Source organism: Ruditapes philippinarum, unplaced genomic scaffold, assembly GCF_026571515.1.
Source record: "Ruditapes philippinarum isolate M1 unplaced genomic scaffold, ASM2657151v2 ctg277_1_1_1_1, whole genome shotgun sequence".
NCBI classification, from domain to species: domain Eukaryota; kingdom Metazoa; phylum Mollusca; class Bivalvia; order Venerida; family Veneridae; genus Ruditapes; species Ruditapes philippinarum.
This window is the reverse complement of record NW_026859416.1, coordinates 194833-215403: the sequence shown is the minus strand read 5'-3', so window position 1 is coordinate 215403 and position 20571 is coordinate 194833. Positions and strand designations below refer to the sequence as shown.

The window sequence follows — 20571 nt, the reverse complement described above, 5'->3', positions numbered from 1 at the left end:
GTGTGTATTGAAACATAATAACCAATGACCTGAGATGTATTTCTTATAAAGGGGAGGTTTAATGTTCAATTTGATAAAGATCTAGATCACTAACTTGTGTGCAGAATTAAATTTGCTCTGTTTACCCTGGATAATAATTTCAATAGTGAAAAATGATTTATTGAAAAAATATATTGAACATATTTTTTTACGAAAGTGTGACATCGCTTTTCGCTGAAATCGGGATAAAGTAAATACGACATTTGCATATTCTTCTGTTTTAAGTCCCCCAGCTGATCTATGTAAGAAATTAAATTTTGATTTAACTTTTGGATCTCATTAGAGTTGCTTTAATATCTTATATTTTACTTTTATTTCGTTATATTGAAAATTCAGGGCGACGGCATATTTCTCCGCTACTTCATTTGGACAGGCATTCGGTCCTATTTTTGCGGAACAACTGAGCTGTTACGGACATGAGTCACATATAAGTCAATGTCAGTATTTTCCACGATTTAGTTGTGTACATAACCAAGATATCGGTCTCATCTGTACAAGTAGGTATTTACGTGATAATAAACTTTATTTCTGCAGATAGAACATATTGACAGGGTAGGTAAGAAATACAATTCAGTTGTCAATATATTTTGATGAGAGCAATAATAAGTGTTTCATTTCAAAACTTAAAGTCACATTATACTCATATTTTCATACTCAAGTTGAAGAATTGAATTTTTATTTCAAAAGATTGACTGTTAAAATGGTGTTTGACCAACAGTTTATTTTGGAAAATGTCAAGGATAAAATTTAAAATCTGCCTAAATATAAAAAAGACTGCCCAAGTCTTTTTATAAACTGAACGTTTCGGGTAAGTACTTATTTATATTTACAGAAATTCCGCTTCTATCCAGGGGTTATTTATTGTATATGTAAAGTAAATTATTACATTAAAATTAATCATGGCATTATAAAAAAACTTATTTTGACTTTCACCTGTTCACTCACTGTACATACCCTTGAATGGACGTAATGTCACTTTAAAATTATCATTTTGAGATGCAGTATAACGCTAATTAATTCTAATGAAACATTGCTAAAGATAAACATTAAAATAATAAATGCAATTGACATTAAAAGAGTGTGGACAGTTTACCATCACAAATGGAAAAGTGACTTCAGTGTCGAATAACGGACAAATATTGACCACATCGTGCAACAGCGGATACAGAGCTGACACAAACACTTATACGTGTAGTGACAATGGCAAATGGTCCCAGCAAAGCGTTACATGCTCTCAAATAGGTTCGACTAAACACTATAATAATCTATTTCTCATAATATATATGTATATGTTTATAAAAGGTATAGTTATTAGAACACAATTTCACTTAGTTATATGCATCACGTCTGCATAATTGTTACATTTCAATGATAAGTTTTTACAGAATTTATGTAAAATATGTTAACCTTGTTTTGGCTTACGAGATCAATATTTTTGTAGACGAATAGTGCAAACTGTTGTCATGTCCTCTTCAACACTACATTTTCAGGTTATCCACTGAATGTCACGGATATTAGATTAGCCGACGGGATAGGTATACATGATGGAAGAGTAGAACTACTTGTCAATAATACATGGGGGACAATATGCAGCCGTAATTATTTTGGTAGTAATGAAGCGAGAACAATTTGTTCAATCTTAGGATATAGGTAAAGAACCCTTGTCGTGATTATTATCAAATTTTGAAAAGTTAGTTTTAAGAGTTAGTTAAGTAAAATGCTTAATAACAAATGACAGCAGACCGAGATGTTTTTATTCCCCCAACACACAATGTGTGTGTGTGGGGGGGGGGGCTATAATGGATTCGCTTTGTCGCGTCGGTCGGTCCATCCGGCCGTCTCCATAATCGTGTCCGCTCTATAAATCCTATAAAAATTGAAGGACTTTCTTCAAACTTGGCTCAAATGTTCACCTCAACAAGGAGGTGTTCAGAACCCATATTGCACATGTGTCAGCTCCATGTCAATGTCACAATTCTGAAATAATATGCTCTTAATATTTGAAATATTTTGTAAAAAAAAAAATAAGAAAATTAATATGATATATAGAGGATCTTGCATGAGTGTCTTTTCATATTGAATTTATTAAACGAGTTGAATATGATCAAATACAAGGCTCTGCCATCAATCTGTACAGTATCGCCGTCGATAAACGCACGGTCCGCCATGTTTGTTTAATTTTTTTTGAAAGCGCGTATGAATAATTAAACATAGTGATCAGACGCTTAATTTGCATAGTTGTTACACTAGTGTAATATCGGTTTTATTAAATGGCTTTATAACACTCCTGCACCGCAGTTTATGTGATACACATTTGTAAGAATAGTTTTTTATTGTATACATTTAAGCGGCATGTACACATATTTCACGTCATCATCACCATTTGGATATGGAAAGGGTCCAGTTTATATGAACAATCTTGACTGTACTAGAATCGAAACGCATATCAACAACTGCAGTTATACAGTTAAAGTATCATCGTATTGTAGTCATTCTTATGACGTAGCAGTTATTTGCCGTAAGTTAATTTAAAAAAAAAGATTAAATGCATTAAACTACTGAATGTTTATATCATATATAAACAGGTCGACCAACGTTAAAATGTGCATTATACATGGAAATATGATGGGAATGAAAGTCATTATATTATAAATAAATCAAAGAAAATAAAAAACGTCTCCATGATGATGGTGTGAGACAGATTTGAAATATTCCATGGTTTAAAATTAAGACATAACCATAAACATTTCTTTGGATATTTTAAATAGTAATAATTTGATAAAGTCAAACTGATTTGTAATCTTTCGTGAATGAAGTTACTGTGTGAACGTGTATTTTATCTATATAAATAAACAAACATTAAATTCCATTATGTTGGAATAAAGAAGTTAAATGGGCCAAACGCATAGTAGTTTAGTATTGGCACTAGTTCTTGTAAGTTGTCTTTGTTAATTACAGCTGTACATTGTAAAATGTATAATTATGTTATGCTAATATTTCTTTCATCTAAGGATATGACCTAAACGTCACAGATATTAGGTTAGTAGATGGTACAGGGCCACATGATGGTCGGGTAGAAATCCTGATGAATGACACCTGGGGAACAATTTGCAATAGAAATATAGATGACAATGATGCAACAACGCTTTGCAGGATGCTTGGCAAAAAGTAATAACTGTAATTGTTATAATATGATTTCAATTGAAGGACATTGATTTTCTTTTCTCCTTTATGGGGCGACCATGTGTAAAATAATGCTTAAGTAATAGTTTTATTGCAAATTAGATTCTTATCACCGGAATAAAATATCGGTGATGTAAAATAATTTTTCGTAAAAGTAGCATTTTAGTTAGTTTTTTTTATTTCCAAACAAAATGCTCAATCAGTTTAATTGGGCTAATGGTTAAAAAGCATAAAAAGTTCATATAAATGGCCAATATGTACTTTGAGGAAATTATCACAGGTCACCAAAGAAATAAAAATAATAGCAGTTTAGAGGGTTTATTGAGCCTTTATTAAATTATTTTAGACTGTCGAGAGATTATCAAAACAAAATTCACAGTTGAATAATGTGGCACAAATAAAGATCTGTTCACTTAATTCTAATATTTGTAGCTATACCCATTTCTTCAACACGGCTAAGTACGGAAGCGGATCTGGTCCAATGTATATTGCAGACCTAAGCTGCTCAAGTAACAAGAAGCATATAAATGAGTGTGCCTTCAATCCACCAAATCGCCAGACTTGTAATCATCAAAACGACTTGTCATTAGTTTGTACAGGTATCAATGTTGACATTGACTTACATCAGTGCTTCAAACAACAGTTAATTAACACTACTAAATACTGTTTTAATACTATCAAACCCATTTTGAGCTGTTGATTTTAAATTACTGACTCAATAAAGCACTGTGTGATTTTTTTTTCAAATTTGTATTTTCTATTTGATTGATTTTTACTCGTGCCAATGCTTATATCGGTAAGAAGGTGGCAATAATAGTGTTATGTCTTTTTCAAGTATGTGGACCTCTTACCTTAACAAACGCTATTGTGACGTCGTTTAATGGTTCTATTTTGACTGCAACGTGTTATGATGGATATTTACCAGGGACATTAACGTTGGAGTGTTCGGATGATGGTACTTGGCAAGGAGAATCCATTTGTAAATTACCATACGGTATTGCGACATTTAGCTTACACGTTTATATAAAGTATCGGTATATTGTAGGATCACAAGGCGTTATCATTAACATGAAATATGAAAATGTATGAATGCTATTTTAAATAAAGTATTCTACATCTTAAGTTTGTCTACGACGTTTCAAACTTTATAAAACTAATTAAGCCTTTAATTTAATTTGATACTTAAATTTTGCTGTGAATAAAATTCAACGAAATTTCACGAGAAGATGAGTTTTGTTGAAAACATATAACATATATAAATAAAAGTATAAACAACCAATTTGATTATTTAAAATCAGAATACCCCCTAAATATAACTGGCATTCGCTTAACTGGCGGGAATCAGCGAAGTGGTATGGTCCAGTTGAGATTTGACAATAAATGGGGTTATGTTTGTGGCAAAAGTTACGATCAGCATACTGGGAGTGTCATTTGTAACATGTTAGGACTGCGGTGAGTAAAGAATCTTATTAATTGATAGTTTTTAATAACTATTGATAAATCTTCGTTTGTCCTATTGTTCTTTTATTGTTGTTGTTGTGTGTGTGCATGCATGTGTGCGTGTATGTGTCTGTGTGCTTTGTTTTTTATTATCATTATAAATGACCAAACATATACCTGAATGAAATAAATCATAATTGTATGTGACTATTCATATATGAAACAGATTTCAGTCAAGTAGTTCAAGACAGTACAGTGACCGCAAACTTCCAGAAGTTGTTGATCAACTCCAATGTAATGGGACAGAATCACATATTAACAACTGCAAATATGAAATACCGTTATCGTGTTCATCTCCAAGATATTATGCTACAATCCAGTGCAAAGGTAAAGCCTTTCGAGAACAATTTAACTTTCCTACTCTATGTTTTCTCGTTTAGGAGACACTCCTTCTCTTACTTGGAACTATACGGCGTTGTTTTATTACTCACGTCCGTAAACGTCAATTAGACCGAGCCTACATTACATGTTTTTTAAATTTTATTCTGCCTTTGACTTTATATATGATATTATTTATCGCTTTCCAGATTGTGGACGGCCTAGCGTTATAAACGCTGCTGTTTCATTATATAACTCAACGGACGCCATAGCAAACTGTTTCAGTAGTTATAAACCAGACGTTATTTCACTGCATTGCTTAGTAAATGGAACTTGGGCAGCAGACACAAAATGTTCATTGCCGGAAGGTATTTCCTTTCTCAATAAAAGGCGTTATTAGCTGAGCTCATTATTTTATTATAAGTTGTGAATAAAATTCAAAATATTGAAAAAAGCGTATGGTTACCAATATTGATATTTATTCTCAGAAATGCTCTGCTTAAGTCGTATCTTTATGAGTCTCTACAAAAGCTCAGTCAGTGTACAATAACAACTTATTTGCTTTAGATTAATATTCCTATAATTTCTAAATAATAAATGAAAAAAATATATATATCTTATTTATTAACTAAGTAGTAACGTAATATGACGTAAAGGTATCAGCTACCGTGGTAAAGAAGATGAAAAAATGTATTTTGTCGCAAAAACAACAACTATACCCTTTAATATATTTTGCCTGTCGTTTAAGATTATCCGCTCAATATCACCGATGTTCAGTTGATCGGAGGATACGGGCCTTATGAAGGAATTGTTCAGATTAAAGTAAATAACCAGTGGGGTTACATTTGCGGCAATAACTTTGATCAATCTGCTGGAAATGTAATATGTCACATGTTAGGATATGAGTAAGTTTAGTATTCTTATTATTCGCATTTTTTTCAATTTCATGGATGTTAAGCTCGGTGTTTCTATTTATCGACTCGATAAAGCAATATCAAAATCTTTTCTTTAATTTTAAATGAATTACAAGGAATAATTATGTGACAAAAACAACAATAACATGGAATTTGACATTTGAGAAATATGTTGAACACACGAAAGTACGGTCTTCACGCAATTCATTGTTTGACATAAAGAGTGAATGTTACTTCCAGATTGAAAGTAGGACAAGTCCATTAAAGATATTTAACGTGATGAGGGTTGATATGGTTACATATATTACTTTATTTACTAACTGATGCTTTATAATGCTGTTTTATAGGCTTTTAAAAACGCAGTCCACGTACCTCTCACGTTCAAATATGCCCGAATACATTGATAGCATCCAATGTAATGGAACAGAAACGCACATCAATGATTGCAATTATGAAGTACCGCATTCCTGTTCTTCTTCGAATACTTATTCTTACTATGCATATGTTGAATGTACAGGTATGATATTTTAACTCAGGTTTAACTTAAATATTTTTTATGAAACCATCTTCTGAAAACGAAGTAGATATTTCATATGCGTCTGTTTTAATAATAAAATTAGCTACTCTATGAATTATTTGTTTCAAAAGTTTGCCTGAGCATTTTGTTTACATTAATTTATCCGAGTTATCACTTATTTTTCAACCATATCAGTCAATAGAGATGTAAGAAAACAACCCAGTATCATCCGATCTCGAATTTCTTATTGAACATATTTTTTATCATTAAAAGTCGCTATTATTATATTTCTTATTTTATTGTTTTTAATTGTTCCATTCGTCTTCAATTTTAAGGCTACCAACTTAATATATCGGGCATCAGATTAGCAGGAAGTACCGGGCCATATCAGGGTCGTGTGGAAATTGAAGTCAATAACACATGGGGAACTATATGCGATTCTAATTTCGGCCGCGATGAAGCCATGGTCATTTGTAAGATGCTTGGACTCAAGTGAGTGATTACAATTAAATCTGGGTTGATGTGTGGTGCAATATTGGTTACATTGTGTATTTTATATCTTTTTCTGATTATTTATAATTGATCATTTTTTTTTATTTTTTTTACAGTCTCTTCACCCATTATAACCGGGCCCATTATGGTCAAGGCAGCGGACCAGTGTATATTGCAAAACTTGAATGCTCTAGCTCTCATAATCACATCAACGATTGCAAATATTTAACAGAACACAACTGTCAGCATCAAAACGATATCTCTGTAGTTTGCTACGGTATATATTATTATCTACTAAATAATATATACTGCTTAGTTTCTTAATATTGAATTATTGTTTAATAAAATATATGGTGCTTTGTTTCGTCACATTTTAACACAATAAAATGGCAGATATGTTATAATCTCATTTCTTTACTTGAATACATAACTTTATTACGCTTAATATTTTCAATCTTAAATACTCTCATTAAATATTTGTTTAAGTCTCTAATACGGATAAATGCATTCAACGTGCAACTACAGCTAAATTTCCTCAAATGTGTCTGCTATTCACATACGTTTACTAAATAAGGAACTAAATATTAATATCTAAATGTGTTAGCTACTTGTGCGAAGAAGATGAATAAGTAATGCGTTTTGTCTTTAGCAAATGTTTTTATGCACAACCTCGTTTACTGCCTGAATGCATTAACGTTTGTCACACAATCTATTTAAAACTAAATAGAACTATATATATCCTGTTCGTAGTTTAAAACATTATTGTTTGATTGTGTGTATTATGAAAAATAAAGCTTTTAAAATATCAGTTTGATAAAATACGTATATATATTCCCTTAGAGCGAATGACGCATGCACAAACCGCTGCTAAACGTAAAATATAAGTAGCATAATATTTTGCTCCGGAACATTTTGTTCTATTTACATAAAATATGCATATGAATTAATCGTTCATGATTTTAATAAAAAAAAATTTCTAATATAACATTAGACCCTTTGATATGTTGCTTCTCGTTTAAGATTATCCGCTCAATATCACCGATGTTCAGTTGATCGGAGGATACGGGCCTTATGAAGGAATTGTTCAGATTAAAGTAAATAACCAGTGGGGTTACATTTGTGGCAGTAACTTTGATCAATCTGCTGGAAATGTAATATGTCACATGTTAGGATATAAGTAGGTTTAGTATGTTTTAGCTGTATCGATTAATTATGGCACTATTTATCAGATTGATTAAACTGATATCAAATGATTTTCTGTAAATAAATCGTGAATGAAAATTAAACGTACATAGAAATATAAAAAAGTGAACATTTGACTTTTGAAATAATTATTGAGCACACAAAAGTTTACATGCATTTAGAGTAAAATTTGTCTGCAATATTCATTTATATATATTGACAAATATTTTTCTGAATTGATTGGTCTTCCTTATTGTTTTCTTTTTTAACATTTTAACTTAACAACATTTTAATGTTGTTTGAGATTTATCTTTCAATTATTTATGAAAAATATTTCATAATTCTCTTAACTAGCCTTTCAAACAATTGCTTAAAAAGTACCAAATAATTTGCCTTCAACACTGTGGGGAGGGTTGTTGCTAATGTTGTTATAAATTGTAGCACGAGCCATTTGCACTATATCTCTTTGTGAATATTTGTTTTTGTATTATTAATGTAACGTAACCTTAAATTAACATACTAGGTTAGTGACAGCGCGATCCAAATATCACTCATCAAATCTTCCAGAATACGTTGATAATATTCAATGTAATGGTACGGAATCGCACATCAATAATTGCAGTTATGAAGTACCAACCTCATGTTCTTCTCCGAACTCTTACTATGCATACGTTGAATGTACAGGTATGATAACTTAACTCGGGTTATTATTTTTCATGAAAACGTCTTATTTGTATGTCACATATATCTATATCTGAAATGAATTGTTCCCTCGGAAGCAAATTAAATGAAAAGTGCAGTGTCGGTTTGATGAATACTGTACATGAGGGAAAATGAAGAAGTGCAACATCCGTCATGCCCACTAGCATCAGCTTGAGTTGTACTCAATTTTCAACACTAAAATGTGCTTGAATCAATGATCCTGAATGACCAGAAAAATATAATAACACTGAAAGTGAAAGCGTCTTCTCATTGCTCAATAAAATAATTTACAATACTAATTATCAATCCACTACATTTCCTTACGCATTTTTCTTACAGTGTTTTGTGTCAGCAATCATATATTTTTTCAACAGGATCGATTGAAAATGAAGAAAAATATTCAGTATTGTCTTATATCGAACCATTTATTTGAATATTTTTATCATTTAAAGTTGATGTTAATGTTTTAACTATCTTTTCATTGTATTCGTCTTCAATTCAAGGTTACCAGCTTAATATATCGGGCATCAGATTAGCAGGAAGTACCGGGCCATATCAGGGTCGTGTTGAAATTGAAGTCAATAACACATGGGGAACTATATGCGACTCGAATTTTGGCCGCGATGAAGCCATGGTCATTTGTAAGATGCTTGGACTCAAGTGAGTGATTAAAACTTAAATCTGGATTGATGTATGGTTCAACCTTGGTGAATTAGTGTATTTGTGTACCTTTTTCTGATTTTGTTTTTACAATTGGTCAAGTCATTATCTATTGATTTTTCTTTTATTTATTTATTTATAATTATTATTCTTTTTTTTGTTACAGGAGCTTCATCCAATATAACCGGGCCCATTATGGTCAAGGCAGCGGACCAGTGTATATTGCAAATCTTGAATGCTCCAGCTCTCATAATCACATCAACGATTGCAAATATTTAACAGAACACAACTGTCAGCATCAAAACGATATCTCTGTAGTTTGCTACGGTAATCTTTACTTATTTATTTATTGATTATTCGTAGACCTTTGTAGTCATTTTACTCGGTTCATAAAAACAAACTGGACTGATATGAATCGAAAGAGTGTCTTTATTTCTAAAAGACATTTTATGGTTTTACAGTAAAATTGTATTTCCTTTACGAAATAAGTGCACTTTAATGACCTTGTCAGGACGTTAGTAACGTCAATTGCAAAAGAAATACTTAAAGATGGACAGTTTGAAACGTTTGTGAGCTTTCCGGCATGTTTAATGTCTGCATTGAGTCGGCACATTCAATTCTGACCAAACAAATTTGTTTAAACAATATTTTATTTATTCATCAGGATATATGCGTATTTCCAACAAATAAATGTGGTTACTATTAGTATTTACCTTGATTTGTTTGTTGATAAATGCTAACCGGTGTACTGTAAATTAACCGTAAAGAATAACTGTTTGTTGATCAAATATTCTTTCTATTGTAAATATTAATCGTAATGTTTCAAAACATCGGACGATGGCGTTTTTAAATTGAAACTATAAATCCCCAATTGAATTACTACATAAGACTGCCCGTTAAACTATAAATGAAGCACACGGATATAAATTTGAATACTTAATTATCCGAATGTATGTTAACTATATTAAGCAAAGTCTCAGACAAGACACAACCACGCAATGTGTTGGATTTATCCGTTCTTTTCCCTGTATTGTATTAGGTAATTATTATTGATACGCCCAAACAAATTTTTACACCTTATATAATCATTAAGTGATGCACTCACATGTTTAAGTGACTGTCTATTATTATTTATTATTACAAAAGTATTTGTCTCATATTTTTGCATTGTAAATATGCAAATTAGGATATATATTCAATAAAACTGTATGAAAACTACATATAAAGTGTCGAGATGACTAGAACATTTCGATACAGAGCGGAAAGTGGCCGGCTCTCAAAATGGAGCGAAAAGGTGACTTTCTTTCTCGCTCATTATTCGAACAGAACAAGTGTTTATGGTTATATGATGCGGAGACAATGACACCCGGAAGAGTACGCTCAAAAATATTGACGCTGGTGACATTTTTTTTAAAATTATATTTGGACTTCATGAAATCTTTAGCGTGCGCCGGGTGGCGCACGCTTTGAAATTTGTCATGTTCACAGTAATGTTATTTGTTAACATATTGTATTATTTTTTTCCACTTTATATTCAGGACAGGTTCCAATATTTGGCTCTTGTAAAATCATGTACGCAAATTAAAAATTGTGATCAGTAGAGCCGCAGTCCACGAACTTTTTGAACACCCCTCGTATTTACACAGCTTATTTTCGTATTTTTATTTTCTAATTTACTTATTATTTAAAGTACATGATTTCGTAATCTTTAATTATTTATTCATAATTAATAGCGTGTATTTTCTGAATATTGGTTGCATTTCTTCACCTGAAATTAAATATCAATTAATTACGCTTTATATTTTCATTCTGAAATACTCTCATTATATATTGTATGAGTCTCTACCATGTCTACTATGCGCTAAACTAAAGATATTCTTGTCGAGAATTGACAAAAATAAAAAAATAAAAAAATAAAAAAACGATTAAGGAAACAACATGACTTAACCGTTCATACTGACACGGAATTATATAATAAAAATCCTCAATAATGATAATACTTTTTTTCATTGAATATAACCGTTTACCCTTTAACATATGTTGTTTCTCGTTTAAGATTATCCGCTCAATATCACCGATGTTCAGTTGATCGAAGGATACGGGCCTTATGAAGGAATTGTTCAGATTAAAGTAAATAACCAGTGGGGTTACATTTGTGGCAATAACTTTGATCAATCTGCTGGAAATGTAATATGTCACATGTTAGGATATAAGTAGGTTAAATATTCTTATTATTCGCATATTTTCTGTTTCAATATGTAAAGCTCGGTATTATTATTTAACAACATGATACAATATCCTTTCAAACCTTCAAGAGAATACATTGATAAATGGAAAGGTCCATTAAAGACATTTAGAATAATTATCACACAAACTGCAAAACAGGAGTGTAATAAAACCATTTATTTAATAAAAACGAAATTACACTTGGTTTAAACATATTTTATTCAAGGTAATATATTCATGCTTATAATTTACAATTTAAGCAGAAAGGAATTGGACTGAGAGCTACAATAGCTCATGGTAGCTCATGGACATTACACTTGTGTAATAACACTGACGTGAAGCTTTTTGCGTTATAAACATACGTAGCGTTAAAACGCGCTGATGTTAGCGTTGCACTATAGGCGCGTCCATGAAAAATACTCTTTTTTACAGTTAACCATTCTTATTTTAGATATGTGATAAATAGAATATCATATTCGTGTACATTCAATATAAATTTATTGAACTCATTGAACAAAACAGTATTATGCTCGCCAGAGTCTCGCATACTATGATTTTATTTAACTCGTTCAATGAAATTAGTATTAAATAAACTCTCATTCAATATCATCTATTTATATGCTTTTAAATAGTATATGTATTTCTTTCTTTATAACCTACATAGGTTGCTGAGGACGCAATCCAAATACCACGTAGCACATCTTCAAGAATATGTTGATAAGATTCAATGTGATGGAAATGAATCTCACATCAATAATTGTAGTTATGAAATACCATATTCGTGTTCTCCATCGAATACTTATTCTTACTATGCATATGTAGAATGTACAGGTATGAATATCTATTTCTTATTATGTCTTCCGAATGTTTTCATTTTGCCGTCTGTCTGTCTGTCTGCCGGTGTCAAACTGCTGCCCAGATTTCATTAAAACTTCACAGTTCCCTGGTTGTGCAAATTGCTGGCACGATCCACTTGGCGGCACAAAATGGCCGCAAAGCTATGAATACAAAAAAGAAATATTGTCCAGCTATCACAAGTTTAACTGCAATGTGGGATTACAATGAAACTACACAGGAATGATCAGTACCATAATAGTTGTGCATATCGCCGGCACGTTCCTCTTCGCTGCACAAAATGACTGCAAGAGCTGTTGAAAGAAAAATCTTGTCCGGCTTTCACATGTTGAGCTGCATGTGGAATTCTAATGAAACTACACGTTCAACTCCGCTGCACAAAATTGCCGCCAGATCTATAAGTATGAAAGTCTTTTCCGGCTTTCACTGGTCAAACTGCTGGGATGATTTAAATGAAACTTCATAGAAGTGGTCATTGGTCAGTACCATCCCTAGTTGTGCATATCGCCAGCACGTTCCATTCCGCTGCATACAATTGCCGCAAGAGTTAAAAATAGATAACTCTTGTCAGGCTGTTACAGGTTGAACTTCCTGTGGGATGTCACTGAATCTACACAGGTGTAATCAGTATCCTAGGTGTGCATAAGACCGCCAAGTGTGCTTCACTGAACAAAATTGTCACCAGATCTATAAATATCAAAATCCTATCTGGCTTTCACAGGTCAAAATGCATGTTGAATTTCAATGAAATTTCAGAACTATCCCTAGTTGTGCATATAGCCGGAAAGTTCCTCTTTGCTGCAAAATACAAAATAGCCCCCAGAGCAATTTATAGAAAAATATTCTTTCGACTTTGAAAGGTCAAACTGCTGGTAGAATTGAGCAAAATTTACAGAAGTTGTCAGTACCATACATTGTTTTGGGGAACATATGTTTTTGTGACAAAATCCGCTTTAAGTTTTCTTTTGATATTGATTAAACATGTCTGTTTTACAACTACTTGCCAACAGTTATGACCATTACATCATTTCATCTATAAATTCGCATTTTGTTTCAGTAACCGCTTAGTATTTTAACGGCATTGATTATATAAGGTATATTATCCATCAAATCTTATTCAATCGTGAAACTTTAAGCAGCTGTAAAACGTTGCTCCGTACTTCACTTCAGTGTTGTTATATTTTTCTGGTCATTCGGGATAATTGATGCAGCACTATTAAGTGTTGAGAGTTGAGTACAGCTCAAGTCGGTGCTAGGGGCGTGAGGGATGTTGCACGTATTCATTATCCCTCATGTACAGACTCATTCAAACCGAGTCTGCAATTCTCTAGTAATTTTGTTGTGATTAATGCTTCCGAGGGATCACTTTGTTTCCAGATTTGTAATGTAAAACCTTAATTATTTCAAAATTTCTATTTATATGTTCATTTAAATGCGAAAATATTTTCATTGTTTTGAATTGCTCTATTCGTCTTCAATTCAAGGCTACCAACTTAATATATCGGGCATCAGATTAGCAGGAAGTACCGGACCATATCAGGGTCGTGTGGAAATTGAGGTTAATAACACATGGGGAACTATTTGCGATTCTTATTTTGGTGGCAATGAAGCGATAGTCGTTTGTAAGATGCTTGGACTCGAGTGAGTAATTTTTCTAAAGCTGAACTGAGGTTCAAAATTTGAAAATATTTCGTGCGATTTTTACAAAAGTTTGAGTTTGTACAATAAAAAATACTTTTCTGGAAATACTGAGTGGATGAATTATCTGAATTTTTGCACACATCTTCTTGATAAAAACGGTTGCAAAATTGGTCGATAAGCCCCATAATTTACTAAACGGTCTCAACATTAACCAGTCCGGTGCTATTTCAATTGCTTCATATTTAATTTTATTTCATTGTTTTGCTTTTGTCAGTGATATAAGTAACATCTATTAAGTTCATAGTATAGAACAGTCACAGTGTATACACATGTATAGGAATTATGATTATGTTTAATGTCTTCAAAAATCCTTGTATTTGCAATGTTTTTTACTAAATGTTTTTTACATATATTTTTCTATAATGTATCTACATGTATTTGTTTTATGCAATAGCACAGAAGTGAATTGATTCAATTGTGATCAGAAAAACGCGACAGACAATTAGAAGTCAATTAATAAATAAAATGTAAGGTGAAAAAAACAACAAATGTTTCTCTCTTTACAGATCCTGTAACTCATTTTTTATGGTTTTATATCCTACGATGCTCAAATTAAGATTGATCTTCTATAAAGTCTAAGTCAGATTTTTCACAAATATTTTAATGATTACATATAATGTGCACAAATATTTGCAGTACATGTTTTACATATTCATATTGATATAATATTTCACTTAAGTGTGGTAAGAACCTCAAATACAACATGCATGATTTTTAACGATTTTAATGTATCCGTTTTCTAAGTATTAACTAGATACTTAGTTCATGTATGGATATTGTGAGGTTCTTATACATTGTTGCGTTCAATATTGAATTTTATTGAACGAGTCCATAGTTTTCAAACATATTTTGCACCTGTAAACAAGTCCAATTGATTTTATTAATGGCCAATTTATTTCACATTTTTGATATTTTGGCAGAACACTTTTACTTCAATACAATAAAAAATTGATATAAAATTTGTCCGTGAAAATTTAAATGAGGCTAGATGGGATACGATTTGAATTTGATATAGATATTTTGGATTCTGAAATTGAAAACGAGGCGATATGGTCAACTTCACACTAATAGGTCAAAGGTCAGTACTATGCATCTTTTGTCCTGTAAAAATGTTTAATTAACTTGGCACAAAAGGGTAGCATGGTGCGTCATGCACAATATTCAAGATCAAGGACATAATTAGAGGTTATAGCTCAGTAGTAAAATAGTAAAAATAATACATTAAAAACACCATCTTGAGTCTTATGTGCTGTTTATTTAGATTATTCAAACACATAAACTGAATACTTTTAAAAGTTCAATAGATCAATCAAGAATAGATTTAATCTATTGCATACAGTATCTTGTATGTTCCCGGGTGTTGGTCATAATATTTTTATTTAACAACACCTTTTTAATGAGGACCACAATAATGAAAATAAAAATATTTGGCCGGATCGACTTTGGACCAGATTGACTTAATTTTGACCTATGTAACTTGAGGCTGGAATGATATTTGTCCGAGGTGACTTGTTTCTGTCAAATGGTATAAAAATATTGAGAAAAAAATATTGTCAATTCTATCATGTCAAAACAATTGTAGTATCTCTTTTATTATATGCAATATTACTTTTATGTATTTTTTGTATTATTTCTTATTTTCTTATCTATACTTTTTGTTTTAGGAGCTACACATATTATGGCAATGCCTATAATGGCCAAGGCAGCGGACCAGTGTATATTTCAAAACTTCAATGTTTAAGTTCTTTTAATCATATCAACGAATGCAAATATTTAACCGAACACAGCTGTCCCCACCGGAACGATATCTCTGTAGTCTGCTACGGTAAACATCAATTTTCTACTTATTAATTTATTATATATTGTATTATTATTATCATGTGTTATTATATATCTAATAAAAATAAAGAGCCAACGTAATACACGGAACTAGCAGACGACAGACTTCTTTGTAGAATTGCGAGTAAAGATAACCAGTTGTGTATATCACTGTATGAAACGTATGCAAAATGGTATGACTTGTGGTAGGTTTAACCGTAAATTTAAATACATTCAGTGTCAAACAATGTGTTGAAATATATACTAAGACGAAGCTAAGATCAAAGCTTTTCATTGGTATAATACATGTAGATTTTAAAATCGGACATTAAATCGCCACAAAAGATATCGATTTTACTCGAAGATAAGGGAAACAACTCATGTTTTTTTTTCACTCGATATACCTAGGTTATTTACGTAGTTCATATAGAAACTGTCAATGGATGTATTTGTCTCTTAGTGCTGTTTCGGAAATCATGTGGGATTAATAGCTGGAAACGTGCGGAGAAATTTGTAGTTACTGGTAAGTTATCCAGGAAAGCCTTTGTTGAAATATAACCATAACATTATTAAAATCTGTGTAAAAAACAGACAAAGAATACAGACAACCGGACTTATTTCTTTGAGAAAGACATTATCTTATATTTAGCTAGTCCTGGTGTAGGGGAATTATTATCAATTATAACATATTCAATGTGAACGTTGTTTTTAAGGTCCTAAACTTAACATTACCGAAGCTCGTTTGTCTGATGGTACAGGACCTTTTGATGGTCGAGCTGAAATTAAGGTCAATGATACATGGGGTACTATTTGTGACAACAACTTTAACATAAACGATGCTGATACGTTTTGCAAGATGCTTGGTTTAAAGTAAGGTTTAAAACTGAATATTAAGCCACAATTACTTCAATGTGTGTCTGAATCATAATGAGTTGTATAAAATTCTATTTTTAAAATATTTCAATCGCGACTTAATTGCCACTTGCTAACGAAATATCAATTTTATCACACTCTATTTCACTTCAATGTATTATCTTTACTATTTGAAAAGGAATTTTGTAATTTTTGGTTTTTGTGCGGTTTGTAAGTGTTTAATCATTTTACTTCTGTTGTCATTTTACTGTTTCTGATTAATCATAAATGCATAAACAAAACATATTTTGATCACTTCAGGGGAGCACAATATTTCACATGAGAAAAGTATGGTGAAGGAAGTGGTCCCGTACTCGTGGACGAGTTCTTTTGCAATAGTAATTACAACGATCTCAATGACTGTAAATACCTGTTTCGTAACTCATGTAAACACGACAGGGATGTTTCGGTTGTTTGTAACGGTTGGTGCTTTTTTATTTAATCATTTTCTTCAATCTTTCTGTACAGTCTTCAATCCTTTTGTACAAATGCTAATCGTTGTATGTTTTTCTCAAGTCTGCACATTTGTTTTTTCTTATGTTTTGTAGATTCATGTAGACTATAATTTAGGGTTCATGCTATCTTTTATGATAAGTTTTTTTGTTCTATAAACAACTCATATACGTATCTGTGAAATATAACTTTTTATTTAACTTTATGTCTTATATTTTTATTAAATCTTTTCATTAACTAACATCTATTTAAATTTGATACAGATACAAATCATAAGAATGCAATTTAGAGGGGACCTTTAAATACAAAAAGGTACTGATTAAGTAATCATTAGGATTCGCCGAAAAAAGGTTTTCAAATCATTTCCATATAAAACTATAGATTCATGACATACACTTTATTTTGGTAGAGATAGTAATAGCGACAAAATTGCAAAATTAGGCACTGGTTCCGTTTAACCATTAAATAATGAATGTTCTTTATTCTAATCATTTGTCTATTTGTTTCAAGAATGTGGACAACCAAGCATATATTACTGGGATGTTGGTTACTTTAGTTACAATGGTACAAGTTTATACGCTGATTGTTCGTACTACAAGACATACATAGGGACTCTAAAAATGACCTGTGATAATGAATCAAAAACATGGGTGACTGAAGGTCAATGCAAGGAATACAGTATGTGAAACAATTTCCCTAAATATCGTCGCTTAATAACTTAAAAAGCGTGTTCTTTGTTTAAAACTTGCCTACAGTTTATTAAGGTAACATAATCAAGCAACTTTCAAGGGGTTAAATGACATTTGATAATATAATATTATTGAAATATTGACAATTCTAAAATATGTGTTATAGTGAAAGATTTATATTTAGCATGTTCGATATTGTATAAAACACACTTTCATCGTTTTGTAGCTTTTCCATTGAATATAACGGACATTCGATTGACAGACGGAACTAAGTCCAGTAATGGCCGAGTTGAACTAGAGGTAATGGGCACATGGGGAACAGTATGTGATAATCATTTTGGAAAACATGAAGCTGATACAATTTGTCGGATGATTGGATATGCGTACGTAATAGTGCAATTGTTATATGCAAAAGGCATATTAATGTTGTTGAATCATGTTAGAACTACACACATATAATTATAATTATAGTAAATTGTTTGTTCACAGGGTATGAATACAAAAGCTGATTATGTATACATTAAAATGATTTATCATATAAACCATGACATAGGAGTGTAATAAATATTTAATAAAAACGATTAAACAGTAGTGTAATAACTCTTTGACGTAACATTATTTGCGTTATATACAAATATAGAGCTAAAGCGCGCTACTTTTAACGTTAATCTATAGGCGTATCAACGAAGTAGACTCCCTTTAATTCTGAACAGTTTTTATTTAAGATATGTGATTTAAGCAATATTATATTCGTGTAGATTTAAAACTAGATTTTTGAACTCGTTGAATAAAGCTATATTATGCTCGCGAGACGCTCGCATTATATGGGTAAATTCATATTCTTTTTCAATAAAGTTAGTATTAAGTCTCTCATTCAATATTCTCTGATTTTAGTTTACGTCCGTGATTTGAAGTATTGCAGGACTGATTGATCAGTTGAAATAACAATCTATATTGTCAGATATTATTCTATTTTTAGGCCTGCCTTTGAAGTTTATTCTGGTGCTTACTTTGGAGAGGGAAAAGGTCCCATCTTTGTTGATGATCTCAAATGTTCACCGACTGCTTCTCATTTAAACAATTGTACATACGTTACCTACGATAATTGTCAACATTTAAATGACGTGTCAGTCGTTTGTACAGGTATGCTGTTTGCAACTTATACAGTTGAACTGTCTCTTGTTTTCATCATACCATTCAAAGAAATTAGTGTGGGTATATTTAAATTAAGGATTTAAATCAAAGAGAGATAGGTAGATGTTAACTTTTAAGTCCTCTGTTCAATTTCATTATCTTATTATATATGTTAACCGGCATATAGCTTTTAGGTTGTTTATATGTTTGCGGCTTTCGGTCAGTCTGATATGCCTGACTGTCGAAGCAATTCGAAAGAAAACTTAAACATTTTCGTTCGTCTTGTAAACTTAATTGTCACTCTTATTAAATGTTTCATTTTTTGATCCCAATTATTTTCCAAAAAGGTGTGTTACGACAATAATCTTAAATATATTTAACAATGTGTTGAATAAAAATGATATTCAAACTGTTACAGTTTTTCAAATTTGAACTGTTGTTATTTAAGTTACTTGTAATAAAATAACATATACATAACTTACATTTAATGTATGCTTTCTCATTAGACTGTGGGGATCCAACACCAGCAAACGGTCACATAAATTAGTCTGAATCAAGCTATGGAACTGTGATAGAAGTGATCTGTGATGACGGATATTTAATCCTTGGTGATGCAGTGATTATGTGTACACTTGATAACAATTGGACCGATAACCCATCTTGCAAATTAATAGGTAAACTTAAATTGACAAAATGCTCAATTGTTTGTTGTTATGTTGAATGTTTCAAGATCTTCTAATAACTTTGCATGACCAATAATTGACTAATGATTAGATAATCAAAAGGCTCCTGCAATTTATCTAGTCTGCAACATTGATAAGTCTGTTGTTTAAGATTTCCAGGTATTCAAGTGCATAAGTAAATCAAGGTTTAGCAAGCCTGTTACACAGTTTTTATAGTAATTAATTTATTTATTGTATCGGAACTGTATCAGTTGATTTGTAAATGAATTATCTTCAGATTGTCAAAACCCAGTTCCAGCAAATGGACAAATTAACACTACTGAAACTGCAAATGGGACAATTGCTAAGATAACGTGTGATACTGGCTATAATTTGTTAGGAAATGACATTATTACTTGCCAGTCAAATGAAACATGGACAGACTATCCGTCATGCAACGTAGTCGGTGAGTACTTTGAAAATATATTTGATTGCAATATTGCATTTTTTTAAATTTATTTTTTCTTTGTTAAGGTAATCTATCATTATGGTTTATGTTTATCTAAAATTGCGTGTAATTATAAAGTATTTAAGATGCAATAAATGTTTTTATT

The 20571-nt window shown here is 31.5% G+C and overlaps 1 protein-coding gene across 1 annotated transcript in view; it reads left to right on the top strand.

The window, feature by feature from the left end:
* LOC132756413 (deleted in malignant brain tumors 1 protein-like) overlaps nt 1-20571 on the top strand; it is a 30812-nt gene that overhangs the window by 5866 nt on the left and 4375 nt on the right. Inside the window, exons 3-30 of the mRNA XM_060747484.1 lie at nt 376-536; nt 1117-1281; nt 1530-1689; nt 2388-2557; nt 3051-3207; nt 3655-3821; nt 4058-4216; nt 4521-4674; nt 4889-5049; nt 5250-5408; nt 5789-5945; nt 6302-6471; nt 6807-6963; nt 7080-7240; nt 7984-8140; nt 8669-8829; nt 9351-9507; nt 9674-9834; nt 11564-11720; nt 12398-12564; nt 14073-14229; nt 15954-16114; nt 16821-16970; nt 17304-17441; nt 17983-18150; nt 18388-18544; nt 19141-19304; nt 20256-20423. Coding sequence (XP_060603467.1) covers nt 376-536; nt 1117-1281; nt 1530-1689; nt 2388-2557; nt 3051-3207; nt 3655-3821; nt 4058-4216; nt 4521-4674; nt 4889-5049; nt 5250-5408; nt 5789-5945; nt 6302-6471; nt 6807-6963; nt 7080-7240; nt 7984-8140; nt 8669-8829; nt 9351-9507; nt 9674-9834; nt 11564-11720; nt 12398-12564; nt 14073-14229; nt 15954-16114; nt 16821-16970; nt 17304-17441; nt 17983-18150; nt 18388-18544; nt 19141-19304; nt 20256-20423 — 4481 coding nt within the window. The remainder of the gene's footprint in view (nt 1-375; nt 537-1116; nt 1282-1529; nt 1690-2387; nt 2558-3050; nt 3208-3654; nt 3822-4057; nt 4217-4520; nt 4675-4888; nt 5050-5249; nt 5409-5788; nt 5946-6301; nt 6472-6806; nt 6964-7079; nt 7241-7983; nt 8141-8668; nt 8830-9350; nt 9508-9673; nt 9835-11563; nt 11721-12397; nt 12565-14072; nt 14230-15953; nt 16115-16820; nt 16971-17303; nt 17442-17982; nt 18151-18387; nt 18545-19140; nt 19305-20255; nt 20424-20571) is intronic.